General features: G+C 39.8%; 1 protein-coding gene across 2 annotated transcripts in view; it reads right to left on the bottom strand.

Annotated features, from left to right (window-relative positions):
* LOC141788688 (arf-GAP with coiled-coil, ANK repeat and PH domain-containing protein 2-like) overlaps nt 1-24248 on the bottom strand; it is a 50933-nt gene that overhangs the window by 8191 nt on the left and 18494 nt on the right. The window contains exons 3-20 of one of the 2 annotated variants that reach the window (XM_074667679.1): nt 22575-22694; nt 21884-21937; nt 18721-18779; nt 17449-17632; nt 13778-13822; nt 13602-13697; nt 9475-9549; nt 7793-7804; nt 5952-6014; nt 3275-3387; nt 2928-2979; nt 2409-2509; nt 2121-2226; nt 1632-1840; nt 1269-1338; nt 1029-1123; nt 686-888; nt 8-109 (exon numbers count right to left, since the gene is read on the bottom strand). In XM_074667679.1, the coding sequence (XP_074523780.1) occupies nt 8-109; nt 686-888; nt 1029-1123; nt 1269-1338; nt 1632-1840; nt 2121-2226; nt 2409-2509; nt 2928-2979; nt 3275-3387; nt 5952-6014; nt 7793-7804; nt 9475-9549; nt 13602-13697; nt 13778-13822; nt 17449-17632; nt 18721-18779; nt 21884-21937; nt 22575-22694 (1759 nt within the window). The remainder of the gene's footprint in view (nt 1-7; nt 110-685; nt 889-1028; nt 1124-1268; nt 1339-1631; nt 1841-2120; nt 2227-2408; nt 2510-2927; nt 2980-3274; nt 3388-5951; nt 6015-7792; nt 7805-9474; nt 9550-13601; nt 13698-13777; nt 13823-17448; nt 17633-18720; nt 18780-21883; nt 21938-22574; nt 22695-24248) is intronic. The other variant, XM_074667680.1, reaches the window with a different exon arrangement.

Raw genomic sequence — 24248 nt, 5'->3', positions numbered from 1 at the left:
TACTTACTGCTCCTGAGCTTGGCAGAGTTGTCAAAGTAGGAGAAGAGCGAGTCAAGCTCGTCAGGACAGAAGAGAGAGTCGCGGCGAGCCTCCAAGCCGCTGGCAACAGCTACGTTAGGGATGATGGGAGTTTGGAAGTAGGAAGGTAAAGGGTGTTAATTGAGATGCAGGGTTGTAGTGGGGTTAGGGAGCGGGGGGGTTAGTCCAGAAGCACAGAACAGCCAGGGGAGGACAGAAAAAAGAGTGAGGATGAAGAGAGAAAGGAAAGCAGGGCAGAAGCAGAGATAATTAGACTAGCAACTCAGTCGACACTGAAAGAGACAGACTACAGGACGCAATGGGAGGCAGAGAGGGCCAAGACATATGCTGTTCACAGAGAACAAACAGTATGTCGATGTGTGGATGCTTCTTCTCTACAGGGCAGAATTTTCAGAGAGGAAAGATGGACAAAATCCAAGGCTCAAAAGACACAGGCTTTGCTCTTTTTGGCTTCTGGTTTATCCCAGACAACATGAACTGATGGGCTTGTCTGTGTGACCAGACATCATTCAGGTGAAAAAATACCTTACCATGTGATTTGTTGTCTGTTTTGTTTTGTTTTGTTTGTTGGTAAGTTCAGAGACAGGGGAAAGGTCACAGTAAACCATGCACCAAAGGTTGAACTTGTTTTTTTTTATCTACTGACCTGACTGTCCAGAGGTATTTGAACCAGGTCTGAGTTTTGGGGTGGGTGGTGGCGGTCTTGGAGGCAGGTGCTCTGAGCTGCTGCTCAGTCTCTTCTCCTGTTTGCTCAGAGAAACAACTTTGTTTCGAAGCTCCTCGTCTGACGGCCGACGAATGAAACGCCGATCCACGTATTTGGCTTTGATGTAGGCCTCCACCTCATGTCTATTTGGAAGAAATAAATTTGTTATTGTTTGTAGAAAAAAAAACAGATGAATGTTTTTTAGTTTGATTCACTGAGATAATCATGTTTCTATATTCTTTAACATCAGGAACTTAAAATATGTTTTCCAGAAGTTTTATACCTTGGATCTCCAGGCTGTGGTTTTCTAGCTCCCAGCTCCTCTCGTCGAGCCTCATAAATCTGGTTGATCACTCCATTTCCTAGTTCACACATCAACTGTGGAAGGTGTAGAGAAAAATCAGTAATCATACATCCAGAAGACTAAATAAGCAAACATGAACATGTAACATAAATCTTCAATAGACACGTCACAGTCAAGCACTGAAAGCAAACTCAACAGTCTTCAGTTCTCCTCACACACCTTTAATAGTTCCTGCTCCCATGTATCCAATGTCAAAGACCGGACCTTGGAGAAATGCACTCCCAGACTCCTGTATGTGAAATAAGCAAATGAATAAATACTATACTAAAATTGCTTTTATTTTTAAAGGACTTGAACAAAACTATTGTTGGAAAGTCTTGAGTGTTATCATATCTTCAACCTATGCAAGTGTAGTACAGCATTTAGCCACAAGGGGGAACCTGAGCTCTGCATTTAAGATAAAACTCCTGTTATGTAGATTTCAGATTAGCATGCAGTACCCTAACAGCTCTAAGATGAGTCTGTAATACATACACTATTAATGAGAGAGACATTATATAAAGACACACTGCAGTTCTTTACCTGTGGATACCAGAGCACTGTATACAGAGAGTGATGCCTAGATTGATGCTGGCCCAGCGGGGGTCTGGCTGGCCACAGTCACAGCACTCAGTATTTCCTGGGATGGCCAGGACTTTCTGCAGGGCGCTCTCTCCTTTCAGTGATCTCTCCTTTAGCTCCCCACCAGAGTCCAAGCTCCCTGTTGATGTGGAAGACTTCCTGTCCAGTTTCTGACGTGAAGGAGTCAGGGAGAGGCACAGACACCCAGAAGGGTTTATTCAGATGGAATGGTATGAAATGAAAATAAATCAAACTTTATCCCTGTTGTGTAATGAGGACATAGGAGCAGCAAGGCTAACAGCCTACCACATGGGAAAAATTAAACAGAACACTAGAGATAAACTAAACCAGAGGAAACTGGTGTTAAGTATATAAACACATGATTCAATCACCAATTTTCTTATATAATGATTGTGTGAACCTCTCAGTCTCAGCGTGTGTGGTCATTACCTCGCTGTCATCTCCTTTGTCTCTGAAGGCAGTGGCAATGCTGTTCTGGACAGCTTTGATCCAGGCTTGTCGCAGCTTTTCTGAGTCAGCTTGCATCATGCAGCTCCTGATGGGACAGAGAAGCATCACGTAACTGCTGTCTGCTACGTGTAGGTGTGTGTGTGTGTGTGTGTGTGTGTTTGTGTGAGTGTACACAGTTGGTAGGAGGTGGGCACAGTGCTTCCCCACCTTCCCGCCTTAAAGTAGAATGCTTGAGTGCTCATTAGACTGATGAGGAGGCAAACTTACTTGGTGGGTGACACCACTTCGAAACAGAAGCGACGCTCTATGTCCTCACAGTGTTTGACTGTACACAGCCTCAGGTCTTCTACCACCACTGTGGGGTTATCCTGAGAGAAGAATAGATACTGCTTTTCAACACAACAGATCTACAATCACTGAAGAGAATACTGAAGACGGTTGATTTCACCAGACATGTCAAATGGTGTTTCTCATACTCCAAATTTCATTCCTCTAACTTTGGTCAAATTATTTGGCTGGTATGTTAATACTGAGGCACTGCACTAAGCGTGTTTTCTTGACTTGTATGGTACTTTTCAGGAAATAGAAGTTATATGATTGCTGCATATTGTCAAACAGCCACAAATAGTAACACGGCTGCAGGTTATCCTCCGCTTAGTGTTTGAAACTAGCAACCAGAGCTTTTAAATGAAGCCACAGCACCCTTTTAAAAATACATGGCGTGAGGGTATTTCTGCTGGAAGTCAAACACATGCATATTTGATCGCGGTAAGTCACTTGACGTACCTTGAATTTCTTCTGGTAAACTAGCTGATTGTTCTGGATGGAGAACCAACGCCTGGAAGGAGGAAAAACAAAGTCACATGCAGTTGCCACCCATACTCCTAAAATAACACTTTTTGAGTGAATAGGGTCATTATACTATCACTGTTTAGAGGGATAGCTGATAAGATGTACACTTATTTAGGTCAGTGTGTCAGCTTCTGATTTAAAGAGGGTCGGACTATGGGTTACTGAAAACCTACATTTTTATGACCAATAAACAATACACTTCCTTTCTAATGGCACTGTCATCACATTACTGCATTTCTTTATCACAGTTTTACTGCTACTCAATAATCTGTTCACCGTACCTATTCCATGTCTTGAAAGCATTGCTGGCCCTCTTAAAGAGATAACCCTCCATGGCGATGCCATTGTCTGCATCAACATTGTATTCCAGCTTGGTGTCGTCATTTGAGAAGTCCTGCAAGAGTAAAGATGACAAACAAGATAATGGTTAGAGGAGGATCATTAAAAAAGTCAACAGAACTTAATATTGTAGTTTTTTTTGCTTCTCTTTGGTTCCTGGGATTTCCTGTTATTGTTCAATGATGCAAAACTTTTACCAGAAGTGATAAGTAACACAACTAATATAGTTTTTCAGACACTTTATCTTTCATTTTACTTGACTCAACCCCCTTAGAAGTGGTGGTAATACTTTCTCCCCCTCCACTGCAGTCAGTATCTGCTCAAGGAAGGCATTAGACATTAAGTGAAACGGTCATATACTGCCTGTGTTAATGTTTTTCACAAATAAAGAGGAAAGAACTCTGCTCATGCAACATACTCAATTGGATTTCAATGAGTCATTCAGTTTATTGAAAAATTCAGATAACTGATAAATCCAGAAAATAACAAACAATGAGTGGTTTGTTCAAGATTACATCCTGAGAATTAAGAAAGAAACATGTACAAACGTGCACAGATAGTCCCTGGCTTGCAACAGGTTTCTTCAGTTATGATCCATAAGTTATTGACAGTTGAGCACTTTAGTGAACCAGTATTAGTGCACCTCCATGAGTAGGATGAGTCATCAATCCTTCATACTTCCAGTAAATGACAAACCCTAGAATATTATGGGAGCTATGATATTCTCATTAATTTAGGAAGTATTATGACCCAATTACACATATTTCTGCACATTAACAACCTCAACCTACACTGAGGTGGCATATAAATTAAAGGACTTAAGGAAGTTGAGCTAACAAATGTTAAAAATATATTGCTTATTATCTAGTTTCCTGTTGGGTTAAGGCAGCAGGTCATTGCCCTCTGAGGAGAAAAGTGAACTTTCATGCTTCTTTTCTCTCACCTGCTCTGCTGTAACTGAAACTACTGTGTTGTCGTGGGACTGTCCCTGTGACTGGCCTAGCTTTAACTACCTGAGCTGCTGCTACACTTCGCTAACACCCTCCTAGCTTCCTCAGCTTAAAGTGACATTCAACACCATGATGTATGCACGTGCGTGTGTGTGTGTCCTTGTAGAGTCATTTTACACCGAGGGCCACTGTCTCCATCATTTACAGCTTTAAGTCTGGTACAAGGATGAGATGAGAGATCATTTTCTCTGTCGTCCTGCACAGACTCTTTGTAACATAGACTCTTTTGATCCACAGTTTGATTCCAATTTTCCAGCTGCAGTGAAATTGTAACAGTATGGACTGATATAATGATGTTAATGTACAGGGCTGAGGATATTTTTGATAGCTTCTTTTCTAACATACTTCCAAAAAGGAACTTGAATATCTAGTCTTTTGGAGACAAGCACTTCCCAAAAAACTACAGCAAACGGTAAAATGTAAGTTGAATTAGAAGTACCACTTAAAGTGACTTTCACCTGTCAACAGATTTACATAGTTACTTTAGAAATCAATCCTTTTCGATCCTCTATTTACTCCTAAAACATGACTGCAGTGTGTCTGTTTATCCATGCAAAAAGCCTGCCAGAGCTTGGATGTGAAAATGAAACCTGAGCTGAAGCTTAGATCAAACCCGTCCTGATCCATGCTAACACAGAGTATTGGGTGGATAAACACATATCACACACACGCGATTTTCCAGTATGACACACACTGGGACAACTGGGGTTATTCTGGGTGCACAGGGAGATCAAAATGTGTCTATATTAAGCTTCTGAATGGAAACAGAATGGAAAGTGTTGGTCCTGGATTTATATGTTAAGCCATTTCCTGGTGGGCAACAATAACTGTAGAAGTGCCCTAAAAAAGCTTGAAATATGGTAATAATAACTACATGTCTGAGCTTATAAAACAGAGAAAAAGAAGTCAATTTTCTTTTTATATTTGACAAAAAAAGTGATAGAATTAAAAAAACAAGAATACACCAGGGACCAAGCATCATGAGACAAGGGTGGCCTGGAGGAGGCATATTATTTCAATCACACGTGCTAAAACACAAATATGACTACAACCATCAAAATTTCACACTTAATGCCAAGACTTAAGAATGAATGACTTCATGTGAAAATCTCTCAGCTCAACCATCTGTTAAGTAATGTCTGACAGCTGATTTGGGCCTCAGAAACCATTTCTAACCCACTTACATATACTCAAAAACAGGAAGTGGTCAACATAACCGTTGTTTCGTAGTTCCTAAAATGTTTTGAAGATGTAATGTGTCCACCTAACAGTAAAACTGTATCTAGTTAATATCCAAAGAATAACAAACTGACCATCAACTTTAAACCAATAAACCACACACTGACAGCACACCTGGGATCAGAGCTCACTGTAGCAGACAGTGGCATCCACATCAAGGCATGACAAACATGCTGCAAAGTCAATTCACATCAACACAAATGCATGTGTTACACCTGAAAATGAGGGAACAGGCAAGGGTGCAAACATCTACACAAACACTGCAATGCAGCCTCTTTTAGTGTGCAAGAGAGGAGAGGAGACGTAAAATAGGGGCAGGTAGGATTACAACATGAAGTCAGATGTAAATCAATGCAGTGACTCTACATACGGAGGACGACCTCCAAGCGCAAAAGTTGCGGCAGTCTGGTGAAGAGTCGAGCTCAGTCACTTCCTAAAATGTAACATACAGCAAGAGAACAACACACAGAGAGAATAATATATATGTATTTTCTTACTCTAGCAGAGAGTGCTTTGAAATACCAAGCTGCAGGAGCACAAACATAAACACTAACTGTTCCTATAAATAGCACAAGTAAAGGGATGCTATCGCTTTAAATGACAGACACATACTCCAACTCAATCGTCCTCCTTAAGGTGCACTCACCAGATACCACACATAGTGAAATCGGCTGAAAATCTTCATCCTTTACAGACTCTTTAAAGCATGAGCCGCCTTGTGAGTGTTCCCGTTAGGCTGATGAATCTTATCACAAAGTCTCTCTGAGCAGCATCTCAATGACAGACTGTGACTCTAAACAGTGTGGCCTGTCTTCTCAACAAACTGTCACCTCCTCCTTTCTCATGGCTGAGGATGTCGATCAAAACTTTCGTCACTGCCTGCTGCTCCTCCTCCTGAAGCACTAACCGAAGGTCACCTGTCTGCGTGTGTGTGCTCTGAGGTTAGAATACTGAAGTGGCCCATAAAGAGGAGCTTGGGAATAAAACCTCTAAGCCGACCTTAACTTTGGATGTGCTACACTTTTTTCATCTCTTTAATTTGTGTTAAATGAAAAAGCTGTTCTTTTAACCACAACAAATGCTTCATCCTGTAAAACCCATTTAAATTAATTGTGAGAAAGCTGAGGCAGAAAGAGATGCAACCAAGCAGGCAAAGCAAATAATAAGTAATATTTATGAGATGAGACAAGATTGTTTTTAAGTCAGCAACCTGTCTCTTTCTCCTGTGGCTTCCTTGTGGGACAGTCATGCTCTGTGGTCACACTGCTACTGCTAAATAATGTACGCAGGCTGATAGTAGAATACCTAAAGCAAGTTACTACCCTATTTAACTCTACCAAGATGACAGGAGGAAACAAGTCAGGAAGTAATTGTTAAAGGACATATGATAAATATTCACATTATGAAATAAGGGGGGTTTGAATCAGTCCTTTCTCTAAAAAAAATTTCACTTACTGTAAGAAAAAACCAACAACCTTCATCTTCCACATAAGTACACAGAACGGATTCTGTTATTATTGGTAGAAGGTTGTAGAAGTTTGTATTTCTAATGTTGGATCAAATGACCCTATTCACTAAAGAGGATACAGATCATTTCAAGAATTTAAAATAATCATACATTAATGAGCCACCATTGTGCTCGTGTCTCAAGCTAGTGAAACAACCTGTCAAAGAAGAAATTAGAGAATATGTTTCATATGGCTACGAATACAGCTTCTCACTGTAAGTTTGATATGAAGTTTCTAGAACCCAACCTGATCATTCAGTTTTTCAACCTTATATTTCATCAACATCAATTAACAATGTACACTTTGACATGCAACATGGGAATCATGATTTGGGGAAATTTTCCACAAAAGTGAAAAAAATCCCTTCTTCTGTTCTGAAGTAATATCCGCAACACCCATAAATAACTAAAACCATCAGAGTGCAGACAATTCAGAAGGATTTGGTGTACAAAGACATCTTCACTGAGATAAAAGTGTCAGAACAGTCTGAACCTGAATAATAACGTCAGGTGCTCACATTAGATGCAAAAGACCTACTTTACAGCATCACATCATGCATGTGCAACCGTAATGATTTATGAGTCCACTTTTCTCTCTGCAGAGAGGAAGTCCAAGCAGTTGGCTAAGTGTCAAATATCTGTCCAACTGTGCAGACATGACACAGATATGACAGCGAGGGGAAGAAAAAGGAAGAGCAGCTTACCTGAATAGCAGCCTGAAGGGAGTAGAGGAAGAAGAGATGTGGGGAAAAAAGAAGTAGTAGAAGAAAAGAAGAGACAGCTGGTTAGGAGTCTGTGTAGAACAGCCAGACGAGAGAGAGCTAGACAGCAGTGGGAGCGACACGGTATAAAAATAGCATCCTGATAAATTAAGGTAAGGGGGGTGGAGGATAGGTGCTCAAGGACGAGGGGATGTTGGCACATGCACCATCACCGACTGTCCAAGGGGAGAGAAAGGAGAGGGCAGGGGGTAAAAGGAAAACATACAGTGACAGATGGAAAGAACATTAGTGGGGACAAGAAAAGAAAGAGCTCAAAGAGACTAAAATGAGTGTTACTGGGCAGACAAATTAACACAAGCCCAGCTGTCAACAGCTGGATAAAGACCTGGCAGATGTGTTTTTAATTGATTATTCTGTGTGATGTTCAATTAAAGCTGAAGGCAGTTAATCATCAGCATACACTGTAACACCACACTCCACAGCTTCTTCTTTCTGTTGGTGGTCTTTACAAAACAAACTTCACTCAAACTCTATGTGCTTTTTTTCTGCTACAAGATGTATTAAAAAGTGTGACTCATTAGGAGTGACTGTCTTGGTATAGGTGCTGACCGGAGAAGGTATCCTGCTGAAACCCAAGCTTGTTTGTTTGGAAATGGGTTTCCGTCAGCCTTCAATAATACATGGATGTGTGGCTGAGATCATCCAGAGGGATTACTTTACACCTGAGGCTGAGTACTACCACTCACATAACAAACAGAGTTGACAGGCAAAATCTGCATCACTATCATATGAATACTGGAGAGTTTGCCAGTTGAGTCAACCAAATAATTGATTAGTATCTGTTAAATTATGAATTACTTATTTCATCTTGTGAGTTTCACTATGTGAAATGTGTGTAGTGCTCAAGCATTGGCAAAACGCAGGGAGAGTGCAGGTAAATGGTATTATAAGGTAGAGATCATGCGATAAAAGGTTAAGAGTAGGGCTGGGATGATATGCTACTCTCGGGATTCTTTGATATTTACGATTTTTGTGATTTTTAGTTTGTTTTTTTTAACACCGGACCATGTGAAAAAGTTAAATGATGGTGATAATGTCTTAAGACCATATCAGGCCATATTTTCCCATAAAAAGTCACATCACGTGAATCAGAAAGAAACAATTCACCCTCTGCTGGAGAAAAGTGGTTACTTTTTTCCAATCCAGCTCAAAAACAAAGAATGAAATGAATAATTTGCAAAAAACAAAAAACAAAAAAAACCAAATGATTTTTTTGAGAAATAATCCTGATTTTGATTTTGTCAAACAAAAAATCTTGATAAATCAATATTTGATTTTTTTTTCTCCCACCCCTAGTTAAGAGCACATAAGGTCAGAGAGTAGAAGCTGCAGGATCTCAGCAGAGGGTTGTGGGTTTACTTTAAGTGAGAGGAGGCCTGGTTGCAATAAAAAAAGGCTTTGTAACCTAAGGCAAGTGGATCAAACAGCCATAAAGTTACCAGACACTAGAGGAGCTTCTCTCAAAGCAAGTTTGTTAAGTTTCAGGTTGTCTTGCAGAGGAAGTGAGGATAATGTTGAGATGATTTGAATTGTGTGCCAGAGCTAAAAGTGAAAGTTCACTTGGAAATTGTACATTTTTAAAGATGAAGCTATACTGTGGGTACCTTTTGCTGAATGGTGGAGTGTTTCTGCTCCATGTCCCTCTTCTCTTTGGCAGCATCAACCACCAGCTGGTCCAACTGCAACAGACAGAGCAACTGATTAGTCAAGCTTATAAAACCACCTGGTCACACTGATCGAATTCAAAGCAGCATACACAAAAAAAAAACACAAATACTGTACATGACACATTTTTCAATTACTTCTCTTCTAGAGTTTCACATTTTGGGTAAATCATGGCCTTAAACTGAAGAGAGATACACTTATGAAATCATTTCACTTCCTATTTTAGTCAAAAATAAATACATCACAAACTGTCTTTTTATTTATTCTGAGAAAGAAAAAGTAAAAGTGTTTTTTTTCTGTCAGTCAATCTAATAATACGTAATTTAATGAAAGACTTCTGATCACTGCACTTCAGACGCGTGTGCGTACGCATGTGTACAGTGATGCATTTTCTCCCTTCCTTTACAATCTTGAAAGGATAAATAAATCCAGCAAAAGAAACATTTCTTCCACTGGCCACATCAATACAAGGCAGGCTCTCTCCTCTCAACTAAATAGGCCGTGCCACGAAGGCTTCATCATGTGTGAAATTGGATGGGGGGATGATTGATTCTCCTCGTCCCGTGAGTACCCGTCGCGTGTAGCGAGGAAAATAAAGGATCTTCTGAGCAGAGAAGAAAGCAACAAATTTTAAAAAAGATAAGGTGCTGGAGGTCAGTTGTTTGAAGATGTGCCAGTTTGCCTCACAGCAGTGAACTTTTAATCTGTGCCTCTTTCTGGTCTTTTGCTGCTACATGACCTAAATCAGTTAGTCTCGTGTTTCAAACAAAGGGATCAGTATCTGTATTTGAAAAGTGTGTATTCATTTGTAGTGACTGTGTCACTGCAACTTCAAGCCAATTAACACTTGAAATGAGACCATGATTTACAATAAGACTCAAGAGGGCAGTGAAGAGATTTCACTTTACTTTGAAAAGTTGTTAAAACATTAGCAAAAATCACACACAACTTATCCTGTGCTTAAGTAGTAGTGCTGTGAGAAATAAATATGCAGCCATGTGACGATTTTAGAAGACAGCATATGAGAGCGCTGGTCTTTTGTTTTGTTTGAGGAGGAAATGGGTGGACGGCAGAGCAGCAGGCAGATAACATCGGATGGGAAATGTTTTCCCTCCGTCTCATTGAATCAACTAGTCTGGTCCAGTCCACACTGCCTACCCATTTCTATCTGCACCAGCAAAGGCAGAAGTGTGAGTTTGTGTGTAGCTCTTCACATGTTTTCTGATAGTGACTCACTGCACCTGTAACATCTTATCTATCAAACTGTGGCAGATGATGTCAGCAGAGACATTTGCTTCAAAACCACAGCCAGTACAAAAGAGCATTTTCTTCACTTGATCTCAGAAATTTGTCTTGACATGTATATGCAATGAAAAGCTGAATGAGTCATGAAACAAAAAAAGCCTCCTTATGAATGAATATAGCCACTGAGCATGTGTTTAAAAATGAGGCCTGGTGTCATGGAAAGATGCAATCAGCTGAATGTTTTATATTAAGAAACAGCTTAACAAGGAAGCTCTTCAAAAGGGGTGGAAAGAGCAGAATATTCAACATGATTCATGGAGCACCCTGATGACAAGCTCACAATCTTGGTGTTGACAAGAAATCTGAACTGTGATCTTGGGTTTTTATGTCATTTTTTGTAACACCCTGTTGTATCTTTCATTAAAAAGGTGTTATTTTACAAAGCACTTTTTCAGTTTCTGTTAAAATAAACTAAAATGTCATTGAAAAATTAAAGTAATATCCTTGCTACATTGCTTTTTACACATTTTTATTCCTCTAACCATGAAAAAAGATAAAAAGCATTCACTTTTTTTTCCATTTCTGATAATTTTCTCATTGGTTACAGGCATCAAGTCATATTATCAGACCTGTTGACAGCTCCTCCACACCTCCCTGCACAGCCGCTCCACCTTCTTCAGCTTCATGATGGAGAACAGAAAAGAACTAATCCCTTCTCTTCTTGTCGCTGCTTCCCACAGCTCAGCCTCTGATCTTCCTATCCTTTCACTTTCACAGCGTTCCAAATTCAGAGTGACAGGCTTAAAATCCAAAAAGCGCAGTTATACTTTAGTTGTTCATCGTCTTGAAACCAACTCTCTCACTCTTTCTTCCTCTTTGGGGTAAAGAAAGTCTTTTGCTCTGGCAATCCTTTCAGTCTTTTGAGTGTTAGAGGCTTAAAGTCAATTCCTTTCCAGCTGCCTTTCCATTCTTCTTCAATTACATTTTGCTTTGAGCAGATTACATTCTGCCGCTTATCCTTTTCAAAAATCAGCTTCCTCAGTAGGCCTCGTCTTCCCCTCTTTTCTGTTCCCAGCACTGTTCGGCTGCTTCAGCTCTGTCAGTTTCTTGATGGCACCAACATTAGAAGGTTCCAACTTAAAGAACTCTCTTCAATCAATCCAATCTAAAGAGCTGCTGTCCCAACGCTATCAAAGTGGTCCTCTCAAAAAGCTGCAGTTAGTTCACTTGTTGGTTAAACAACAGAAAGTATGTTGCACCCAGCTTTTCTGCCCATGCAAGCACCAATCTCCAGAGCTTCCTTTTATTGCACCAAATCCAGAAAAAGAATATTCTCTCTTATCCAGCCCTTGTCCCGCTCCCTGCATCAACTTTCTATTCCACTTCTTCCAGCATCAGTGTGGCGTTACTTTACTGCGTTCACTCAGCTGATCACCACCCCTATGAACGTAACTGTGGGAAAACCCTTTTCCAGCCCCCTGGCTGCTTTCTTCCTCATTCCTGCTCCCTGTAACAGCAGCTCCACTGTGATAATCATCTTAAAGTCACATTCGGGCCATCCTCCGACTCAGAGGGAAGGCACTGTTTATCAGAGGATGCAAACAGACACACACAGAGCTGAAATATCAGTTGACGAAGAGATAGCTGGAGCCCCACACGCACTGAGGATAGGAAAACAAAGCTGAAGAGGAAAGATGGGTCATCTGGAGTTGAGGCTAGAAGGCTTCAGTGGAGCTGCACAGTTCCCAAATGATGACTTCCTAAACTAAAGACTGCTTTCTGCACATGCAGCTTTAACACAACAAAACGTGAATGTTTTGAGTCACCACCCAAAATCCCCCCTCTTATTCTGGAACAGCTAAACAGGGACACTGTTTAGGTAATCAAACAATATGTTCATCATCCATATTATGAAAAGTGTTTACTCATGACTGAGCATTGGTATGTAAACTCTCATAACATTTGTTCTCTCTCTGCCAAAATAGACTCATGTTTGCTTTTGTTGCAAGAGTTTATACTTTAGGTTCTTAAAACGCAGCAAACATCCAGGAGCAGGGAAGTGTTTATTTTTACACAGAGGACCATACTATAATTAAAAGTGAGTGTGTGAAAAACAAACACTGAGCCTTCCAAATTAATTTTGGTGTTAGAGGTTGATATTTTCTGACAACAAACAAAGGCAGCTTTGGATTTGATATGGGTGTAAAAAAAACAGGTTAGCTATTAAACTGTGATGGAAAAAAAACATATATATAATTTTTTTTGTTGATATTAAAAATGAGATATTAAAAAATGAACCCTCAAGATCCAAAAAGCTGAAAGTTTGATATTAGAGCGAGGGGAAGAGTTGTTCCCATTTGAATTCACAAACCACTAAAAATGAAACCCATGCTCAGAGCTCCTACAAAAGCACCAACAGATTCATGGATATATATTCCAAAGATGAAAACACACACAAAAAAAACACATAAAAATCTTAAAGATAAGTCTCTATCTACTGTCAGGATTAATAATGCTTGTACATAGGGACAGGATGTTGTTCACTGTGGTGAACGGCTATGTTTCATGAATCAGATGTAAGCTATTTGGCTGGAATGATTTTGCTGTTTTTGGTATGAAATGTGATCAATTTAAGTTTCAAAATCCACTTTTAAAGAAATATGTGAGTGGGGCTGTGTGTTTGTGTGTGTGTGTGTGTGTGTGTGTGTGTGTGTGTGTGTGTGTGTGTGTGTGTGTGTGTGTGTGTGTGTGTGTGTGTGTGTGTGTGTGTGTGTGTGTGTGTGTGTGTGCGTGAACAGGATGAGTGTATAGCAGCCCGTACCTGTCCTCCCAGCAGCTTCATTAGCGGTTGTAGTTCACTGAAGAGGTCATATCCTTGGTGGAAAAACGTCAGGTGGGCGTACATGAAGGACAACATCTATGAAGACAAAATGTTTATTCAGAAAGCGTGTAGGGTTTCTGACCAGATCATTTAATGTATAAGAGAATTATACTCACAGATTTTAAAATTTCCGATCTTCTCTTGGATTGCAGCACGTTGATCTGTTATCAAAAACAGAACAGAGAAAAAAAACAATGTGAACAATCAGTCAAAACCGCAAAGCCCTAAAAAAGGGCTGTCATAAGGTACAATAAGCCCTTCCATTTATTTCAATACCGGATGGCTAACTTTCCTGGTGTCTGTCTGACCTGACCAAAGCAACAGAGAGTCGGTTGGCTACAGTAACCACTGACAGTGATGCTGAGCTTCTCTTCAAAACTATGTTTCATGACTCCTTCTTCACCAGCAGTGACTATGCAGCAGTTCCTCTTGTTGTTTCTGTGGGGGGGATTTGGGCATTTTAGGTTAGATGAAATTCCAACATACTCACAGTAGTTTCTCTACAGTTGCCAAGCTCTTCGTTGAGAACTTTTTAAAAAAACTGTACTGATGGTATCTTTCTAAGTGATTTTGAGTGCAAGGTAAAATACATGAAAGCACAGAAACCCATGAGTCAAAATGAATGGAAAAAAAAACAACACCATTCCCTCAATAACTGCTGGGAGGCAATTCCAATTACTTGCACTAGGGGGAGCTGCATGTCTCTGTAAATTCCACCAAAGCATGGTGTTGCATCTTTTTTGCTCTGCTGCAGGCATTGCAGCCCTCTGTCTCCTCCTCCTTTTTTTGCAAATTTTCTTGTGGGTGTGTGTTGCAGACTCTCCGTCATCTTTTGCTAATTAACACTGTCTGCTAATCTGACCCGGAGGTTATTTCAGGTTAACGTTGCAGAGTGGAGATAAGTCAAAGAGGGGGGTTTGAACAGACACAGACGCTTGTTGCCTTCGCTCAGCCTAACAGGAACTTGTGAGTGCTGTGTGACAGCGGAGTCCCGACTGGGCGTGGTGGACTCATCTTACTACTGAAGGCAAAGCAGCTTCTGGCTGAATTCTAACACAGTTTTGGGATCATCTTAGGTTAAGCAGTTTTCCTTTTGTACTCTTGAATACAGGGACACACTTTGACCCAAAGAAAAATAAAAGTTCAATTCCTTGTGGTGGCAAGCAATTTTTTGGCAGTAGGGAGATTTTCCTTAGCAACACAAAACCACACATGTGTTTATAAACAAATATAAATCCCACCCAGAGAAGGAAGCTTAAATTTCCATCTTCTAACCAGGGTGGTTGATGCATCACAACTTTTACAAGCCCCCTCCTTCGCTCGATTACAGTCAATTAGTAGTTTTGACTGGAGTAGTACCTCTGAGCAATGGTTTGTTTAACCAGCAAAGTTCATTATGGTGACAACAAACACAACTGCCAAGAGCAAACTTTGTGAGCATTTGGTTAAGTTGTGGTAAATCCATACTTGTAGTAGGAGTGAAAGGTTTAAGCTTAAAGTGGGCCCTTTTTAGGCATGGAAAATTTTAAGTGTGCCGAGTTTTGTTGACACAAAACTATCTTTACAAAGTGTTAACTGTGCTTCTGTTTTTCAGTGCTGGGCTGAATAGAGGAAGTGAAAGCATACTGGTCAAGCTGGAGTCCAGCAGCTTTGTTATCCTGACCAATTGTAAATATTGCAGCCTACAAAGTTTAGAGTTCAGTGTTTTGTGACAGCAAGGTGAGAAGACATGCTTCGTTCTTCAACTGTCATGGATGCAGGTACAACCTCTCATATATTTTACCCTCAAATGTACAACTGTAAAAGTTCACTGTTTTAAGAGGCAAGATAAACAATCTGAAAGAGACAGAAACTAATCTATAATCTGTCTCATATGTTTTCTGCAAGCACAGTGGTAGAAGTGAGCAGCATTTAAAAAAGTGCTGACAAAATACAAACCATTAAATCAGCTGTGCCGGTAGTTCGCCTAAAGATTCCCTATAAGCAGACTGACAAGCGAGATAAAAACTCTACTAATTTCTCACAGCCGGGCTTCCTTTTATGAGACAGAGTTTAAGCAGTGGGCCACTCGAACAGACTGCCAACCTTATTTTGAAACCTCTTTTTGGTTTCTTTTCAAGATCTAATTCTGGAGCCAGCACTGGCTCCACTGTATTGTCTGTTCCTTTAAAGTGGGATTCAATAACAAGGCTTATCAGAGGGCAGCAAGCACTCATGTGTACTAATGTGACAAAGAGAAGAGACTGAGGGTGCAGCTGATGGATTGGATAACACATAAGCAGTTTTTACAGCCAAAGATTGTGTATAAGCCATCTGTGTGGCTTTGACCAAAAAGGGGTCTTAAAATACCCAAATGATCTGAAAGAAAACTGAATGTGAAGGAGATAATCAATGTGTCATTTAAAAACACATGACTCAAAAAAGTCATTTCCTTTTGCAGAGATGATTCAGCATCTTAGGCCAATGTTTTGCTAGCTAGATCTTCCAGTGTTTAAATCATTAAATTGCAAACCCTGACTCATCCTAAAGCCAATTATATTAAAGCATCAAAATTTCATGACTGGTAAGTCCTGTGAGTTATGTTTTTTTAGACCAAAGTAATACTTGCAAATTCTCTTCAGCTTTCTTTCTCTTTTGCTTTTTCCTCGACTTAATATATCCAAAGATATGAACCGCTTTTAAAATGTGTGATTCTTGTCCAACACTTCCTTACAGAGAACAGAAACATTGTATCCATGTTTATTATCAGACTGTGGGTGAAAAAGTTAAAATATAACTATCTTAAAAGTTCTCTTATAAGTCATACATTTACAACTGTTGGTTTATTGCCTCATGTTACAAGATAAAAAACTTACTACCTTCTTCTTGCATTGCTCCTTTATCTCTGCTACAACTAAATCATCTGCAGCTCTCTGTGACCTGTCTATGAATCATCTGCTATTTTTCTTCAATCTTACAGAATCAAACACAGCTGCTATCCATTCTTCTCCGTGCAGCATCAGCATTTGAAATTCTGACTCAGCATATTAGGTTTCATATTCGAACTCACGTTGGTACAGAGTAAAATCTAACATGACTGTGTGGAGCTGAGCAAAGCTTTAAAGTTAAAAGCTGATGTTAGCAGTCCTACTCCTGTATAAAGCCCTATTGGAAACTGTAAAACTCTGGGGACTCTAAGGTATTGCTTAAAATGAGGAAAATGTGAATGAGAGTTATCTACCCCACCAGGGTTTTGCAGGACTCTTCTGAGATTGTTTGCTGCAGAAATTCACGATTATCCAGCAACATTTTTTGAAAAAACTGCAATGCAAGTTGCTATTTGATATTTTGTGACACACATAACAATTTTGCAGTGACAATCTGGGACAAATGCTCCACGAAAGCATCTATTGGCTAAACATTAGTACAACTTCCCAAGTGTATGAATGACAAACTTTTACAATCAAGTGACCACTTTTCTCTCTTTTTGTTTCATTCAAGTTTTAACTGCAACTGTAGAGATCACACCATTGCTACAAGGTATTTACAGGTTCAAGCACTTCCTGTACTTAGAATAAGATGACTTCTTGCCATACCGAGTTCTGCCATACTAGCAGGACAACCTTGGTGACAGTGGAATATAACAACTGTGTTTGAACGATCATAATCACCTGAAGATAAAAAATAATCTTGTTTTTGTTCACTTTTCAGGGCAAATTAGCAAGGATGATAACATTAAGTGGTGAGTGGATTAAATGTGCAAATCTCCACTTTAAAAATCCTTTCATCTGTATGTCAGTTGCTGTACCTGTAAGACGTAATCGAGGACGATGTGTCGGAAGCACTTGCGTGTGGCAGTGAGGATGTTTGTGGCCTCCTCCACCTCATGCTGCTTGTTGCGGGGAGCCTGGGCATTCTTGATCAGTGCTGCCTCCTTTTCCTCACTTACTTTGTCAAACTGCTTCTTGGCTTCTTTGAACTTACGTAGGTCACTGACAAAGTAAGAGACATAGGTCAAAAATTACCTTCAGTCTTCATATGCAAGCATTTTTTGTCCTCAGATTATTTATATAAAAATATAACATTCATACAAGTTCTAAATTCAAATAAGTTGTGGCTCATTTTCAGCACTGGAAATAAGAATAGTCGTCTTAAGTGAATGGAAATACCACTGCATGTTGGGACAAATGTTTACAGGATTTCTGGATATTGTTCAGTACTTTAGAGATAATCTATGCCGAGGTTAAAGAAAGACTGGCTCCTTATTGTCAACAACCTAGTGGGGATAAAGGTCAGCTTTTAAAGGAAAGCAAAGTAGTCACAATACAACCAGGGCCAGGCAACAGGAACACACAAAAGTCAAGGGTTACATCATAAATCTTGTTAAGCTGAAAGTCCTAGAAAGCTTAAACAAACAAAAGTATTTCCTCAAACTATCTGACCCAGTTCTGGGCATGTCAGCTGGTCTAAGTGACTGGGCATTGCCTCTTATCTTGGAGAGGAGGACAAGCAGCTAAACTCTTGCCTGAGTGAGATTAATATTAAAATGCATGGAAGGTAAAGTAATTAGGCAGAAAAATGTTTCCCAGCGTTTTCTGGGATGTTTGGGAGCTGATGATGTGGGTATTTAGTCTGTGTGTGCCAGGGGCTGAAGCTGCTAATCCTTATAATGACATAAACCAAAAGTCCCCACTGTTTCCTGCACAAGCAGTCTAGAATTCAATGCTTTATTAAGAGGCCTTAAGCTGGGAGATATGAGGCTTTCTAATACAACTTATGTCCTTAAATGCCCTGTTTGAATTCTGTGACGACCAGCTATGTTACAGCCCCCCCGGCTTCTACTTCATATTCATAATTTCAAGGGTAGACTATTCAAAATCAATTACACTTTTCCTGCAGCGAAGATTTGAAGAGTATATAGTTTATCTGGGATATATTCTGTTTCTTATTTTTAGTCTGTCTAGATATGTGGGTGAGTGAGAAGAGCATGTGTTGTTTTTTCCCTCAAGCCATTCTTTAAAAGCTAGGATCACTTGAAGAAACTAACAGCTATATCAATGATGTTTGAAGTTATACTCACTCTTTGACAAATGTCTGAAGCTGGGTCTTGATTGATCTCTGGGCTTGATCAAATAATATCTGTAAAAAGAAGTTTTAAAAAAGGTTAGGCTCTGTCCTTTTCTGTTCAGAAAAAAATGCATCTTCCTTTTTAAACAACTCAGGTATTAAATAACTTGAAGCACACATTTAAGCTACAAAATGCTGATATATGTATTTTCTGCTTTCCTGGCTGCAACATGCTTTGCAGTCAGCATTTAGCACCTTTATGTAGGCAGATTTTTGTTAACATTACAGGCTGCAATTAAGCCCCTAAATTTACACAAACCAGCTGACTTTGTAAACTCCCCTCATAAAAGACAAAAACACAAGAAATGACGTGATTTACTCGTTCTGCTGGTGAGTCATCTTCTCATTAACCTGCATGCCTTCCTGAAAATGGGCAGCTAACGACAGGGCCAGATAAACACTCCTCTCTAGATGAGGCTTCAGTGCAATTTAAAGGCCAGACAAGACAATATAGGCAGTGTGACTGAGAGAAGCTACTGATGACAAACAGATTGAGCACTGTGCGTTTGAGTGGATCATGTGCTGAAAAGATCGCTGTGTGGCAAAAAACCTATGTGACAGTCAGCTGACATGACCACAATCTCCACAGTTGAGTCACAACGGCAGGCCTGCACTGCAGCTCCCAGAGGCTATAGTCACTTATCATGAAGCTAATAAGGGGAAATAGACTTGAAGTCATGACAGACAGTTCATCCTGAGGAGCACTGGGACAACACCAATTAAGAAACCCAGAGAGACTCATTAAAATGTAAAAAAGTGTCAAGTTTAAAGGAAAAATTCTATATGTTTACACTTAGTGTCTTACTGCCTTTAATTATTTAAAAGTACAGTTATGCAGTTGCACTGAAAATAAAAAAAAATCTGTCAAAACGTAAGAGTTGATGAAATTAGAAACTTCTACACAAAACTTTGTTTAATGTTAGTCTTGTTAAGTCTAGCCAATCAGATGGTGTTGTGGAGCGAGATAAGAAAGGTGAAAGAGTAGCGAGGGAAAACTGACCCAGAGTAAAAGATACAGAAACACCGGAGCCACAATAGCAAATTTATAACGTGATAAACTACTTCTATCAGTGATCAAAACTATAAATGGATATACAGATAATCAGCCAATTATTACATATTACAGATTTAATCATAATTTGAAGTATTGTTTTAAATTTATCCAAAGAGGGTGAATTTTGCATACAGAGTGATAATCTCAGCGGTACAAAAACTTGTCAAGCAATTATATATGGAGTTAGCGTAAGTTCATGCAGGACACGGAAGTCACACGCACAGCTGTGATCAGCTGACAGGCTGATGTTCAATCAATCATAGCATGTGTCTAACAACAAGGTGACATATTTAAATCATGTCTTCACTCTGTCTTATCCCTGCTACCTTTTTGCTACCCAGCTGCTGCTGTCTTAATAATTCCTCCTCCACCCCAGCCTCCTCCTATTAAGACTCTGTATGTATTCTATTGATATGTATGCATCCTTTTAATCTGTATGTACGTATGGGGGTTTTGCTATGCACTCCCTGGAAAGCTCAGGCAGGCTGCTCGGCTAATCCAGGGAGTAGTCTGAAAAGCAGAGCTGCAACACTATTTCTAACTGTTTCCATTTGGCAATAAATGATTCAATGTATAAGGAGGGTGCTCCTGACAGAACTATAGTTTTAATACTGTCATACTCTTTTTACCACACCCTTGCTCCACTAAAGGTAATATTTATGGTTACCACAGCAGTGTGTGGTTTTGATAAGTGAGATAACACTTAATTAATAATGTTACATCATTCCAGGTAAAGCACAAGTGTAATTTCAGGGATAATACTGCGGCAACAATAAGGTGTGTCAGAGACACGTGCTTTTTCCTTTTTAATCATGTCCAATAAAATGAGCAATTACATCAGGATAGCAGCCAGTTAACACCATGGCATGAAGTTCCTATCCACAACCACACAGACTGTTAACATTCTGCTCCTTTTAGCACTGTCCCCCGCTCAGTTGTCTTGCAAACATGTCTCAGACAGTGTGATGCTAGTTGGAAGCTCACACTGGATATGTTTTGCAGAGCTGACTGAAACATGACATGACAAGAGGGATCAGGGAAATAATTTTACTGAGCAGGAAAAGCCTCTGGCTCACGCTGTACCTCCTTTATGTGTTGAAGGGACTCGTAAAGAGCAGACAAGCAGAGGATAGTTGTGTCTGCTCCTGTAAACATCAGTGTCGCACCCATGAGAAACTGACAGCTGAGGAGGCTAACAAGGGGAAGAAAGCGCCACTCAATCAGATCTGACCTACGGAGCACCTTGGAGAGTTTGATGCAGTACAAAGCAACAATTAAAGTGATGCATTATCTGACCAAAGGGCTGTAGGGCTGAAAAAATACTTATAAATGTCTGGCTAAAACAGTTCTTCTTGTGCTCATGCTCCGTCCAGCATGACAGCCACATCGTAAAAACATGAACATGACCATGTTCACCTCAGTAATGCATGATTTATTCCAACTTGAAAACACTCCACAACACATGAAGCTAAGAAAAGATTTAATAAGGCAGAAAAATTCTCTCTCTCTGCCATGGACTTCATACGCTGGGGGCAAGAGTGACTTTGGGACTTTTAGCTAAAAGCATCTATGAAGCTTTGTCTACACTTAAGTAATGTTTCAAGGAAAGGATTACCCAGAAAAATTTCTTTTACCAACTTTATTATGTAGGACGGTGTTTGCTGAGGAGGCATCAACGCTTATAGCAACACCCTGCTTCATATTTTTGCAGTAATTGAATTCCCACCTAGAGGCTGTTTATTACAGACACCTTCTCCTACTTCAGCTTAAAGCCTTGTGAAAGCAGTTTAATGCTAAATGTCTTGCTCTGAGCACTCTGTTATTGATTTAACATTTTTTACTCCTTCATGTGCTTTTCTACAAACAGTAATCATCCCTTATAAGAACCTTGCGTCTCTGTGTTGTAGTTTGCTGCAATTCTTCCTTGCAGTAAATAAAAGCTCTGACAGCACAGAGCTGTTCTGGAGTGTTGGCACAGCTGACTTTTCTCATTACTGAACTGAAAACACAGGGAAAAAAAGACCCACAATACATCCGGTTTCACATGGAAGTGATAACATACCGTGTGATAGTTGATCATCTCCTGCAGACTCTCAGCAAACTTTGTGAGACTGGACTGTTAAGGAAAAAAAGAGAACGGTGAATCAAAGGAAGAAAGATTTTTAGCTGTAAACAATGCATACACTTGGAAAATGATCAAAACTATAACTTATAGCAGTCTACTTTTAAGTAAACTAATTAAAAGACATAAGAGTTTCTGTCAGAAAAGTAAGGCTTTTTAAAAAATAGTGGTCTTTTGAGGCACATAAAAACACTATGAGAAAGGATTCCTTTGGCTAAGTTACTCCCTCTAAACACATGCAGTGGTACATCTGCAAACCCAGGGGACTTAGGGTGAAATACACAACAGCAGACAGGAAGTGCTTGGATCATGCAAAATCCATGAGAAAACAAAACAGAACATCTGACCTCTGCGAGACCTAGCAGAGAGAATGAAATTTTACCAGGCTTCAATTTGTCAAATTTGGATTTAATCTAGTAATGTCGCAACAGATGATTCAACAGAGATGAGTAAGAAGAGAAATGGAGAGAAAGTACTGCTTCCCTTTTTGGGAGCACACACAAGGCTGATTTTTGAGGATAGATAGATAACTTTAACCTCCAATCATAAATAATCAGTCTCACATTGAAATGCCAACATTAGCAGTTCTGACTTCCTGTGATTCACATAACACCAGGTTGGTTTTGTTTACCTCAATGACTTCATCTTTGGTGGACTGCTGGGCTAGCTCTCGGATTCCGTTGACAAACTGCTTGTTGGCTGCATTGTAGGCTTTTCCAGCATCAATCATCCCAATACATAACTTCACCAGCTACAGAGAGAAAGAAATACTTGGGTGAGAAGGGAAAAAATATCAGAACGAGACAAGCTGAAAGATAAAGATAACACCAAGTGAAAGAACACAGTTCTGGTCATTTCTTCAGGGTTTTCACTGTTATTAAAAACACTTCAAGTATGAGGCTAAAAAAAGATTCAGGAATTGTTCATGTAGAGCCTGAAAGGAGCAAAGAACAGCAAAATGCATCGTCAGTTTCTTGGTAATTAACAGCAGGCACTTTTTTCCCTTCTGACTCATTGGGGGCAAAGATAATTTCAGGTTACATAAACTCACAACAAACACTGGCCACTTTCCATCCACTCCCACACAGGAGATGACACACAGCCTGAATGTGGCTCTGCAGCCTGGCCTGCAAAATAACTTAACTAAGATCTGATCATTTAGAGTGATTTCCTCACAGATAAGTACACAATCAGTTGAGAAGTTAATAAAACAGAAAATGCAAGCTCCTGCATCAAACCTTTTAAGTTGTTACGTTCATATGTTCTTTTAGTCTAAAAAATGCTGCCAAGTAGTTTTTGTAGTTTTTGTGACTACCAAAGCTTTTTTTCCTCACTCTCTTCTTCCCTTAATCTACTATGACACCCATTCTGACTTTGATGCATAATCTGACCACTGTTTTTCTAAAGCATGTTCTTCTTATGTGTGAGTTAAGTCAGCGCTTTTTTTTCTTTTCTCTACTAGCTGGATGAAAACAAGCACAGAAGAGAGAGGTCATCTTGAATTTTATCATATTTTGATCTAGGGATCGGATATCAGTTAGTTGTTCGATGTGTCTGAATAAGCTGGTGGATAACCACTCTACCAGAGCAAAAATGTTACCGGCACAGGCATGAGAATGCTACCTGAAACCTGGTGATGCTAGCTCTGCTCAAAGATGCTATGAAGAGGATCTGTTTTAGTTGCACTCTCTTGCCACGTATTGGCACGGAGTCTCCGCACGGTGAGGCGTGTGTTTGTTTTGGAATTAAATGGAGATCAGATCGAAACAAATTTTCTTTGTTCGTGACAACTTTTTACTGGATACAACACGCTGAGGTAAGGTATTTATTGATACAGTTACATAGCGCTACAGTTTGAAATGTGACATCAAGCAAACGTTGTAGCAGGCTATATGTTAGCTCAAGTAGACACAGTAGGTATCTAAGTAGTTTAGTAGCTGTTTATATCTAGCACAGCTGGCAGCACAGTGCTCTAAGACATGTCCATAATGTGTAAGCGTTTGTAAATCCTTGTTATGTCCTGTCAGTCATCTACCAAGCAGAGCTATTGTAACCTCACTCTTCATTTTATTGATAGACTTTCAAGATTAAACAGACCACTGCAGAGTAACTGCTGACTGTGGGTTGGAATGAACATTATCACAAACAGTGAGTGTGTTATAGAGTGATACTGCCGTTTAGCTTTCTTCTGCTCTTCTGTCCTTTTTCTGACAGTTAGACTCCTGTGTCCACCATCACTACAAAATTAGTCTTAGAAATCGTTTTAGCAAAGAAAAACACAGATTTCTGTGTTTTATCTCTTCTC

The sequence above is a fragment of the Halichoeres trimaculatus genome, unplaced genomic scaffold (genome assembly GCF_033239565.1).
Source record: "Halichoeres trimaculatus isolate MK-OKI-2021-1 unplaced genomic scaffold, fHalTri1.1 fHalTri1_scaffold_4, whole genome shotgun sequence".
Taxonomy (NCBI): domain Eukaryota; kingdom Metazoa; phylum Chordata; class Actinopteri; order Labriformes; family Labridae; genus Halichoeres; species Halichoeres trimaculatus.
This window is presented reverse-complemented; position numbering and strand designations above follow the sequence as displayed.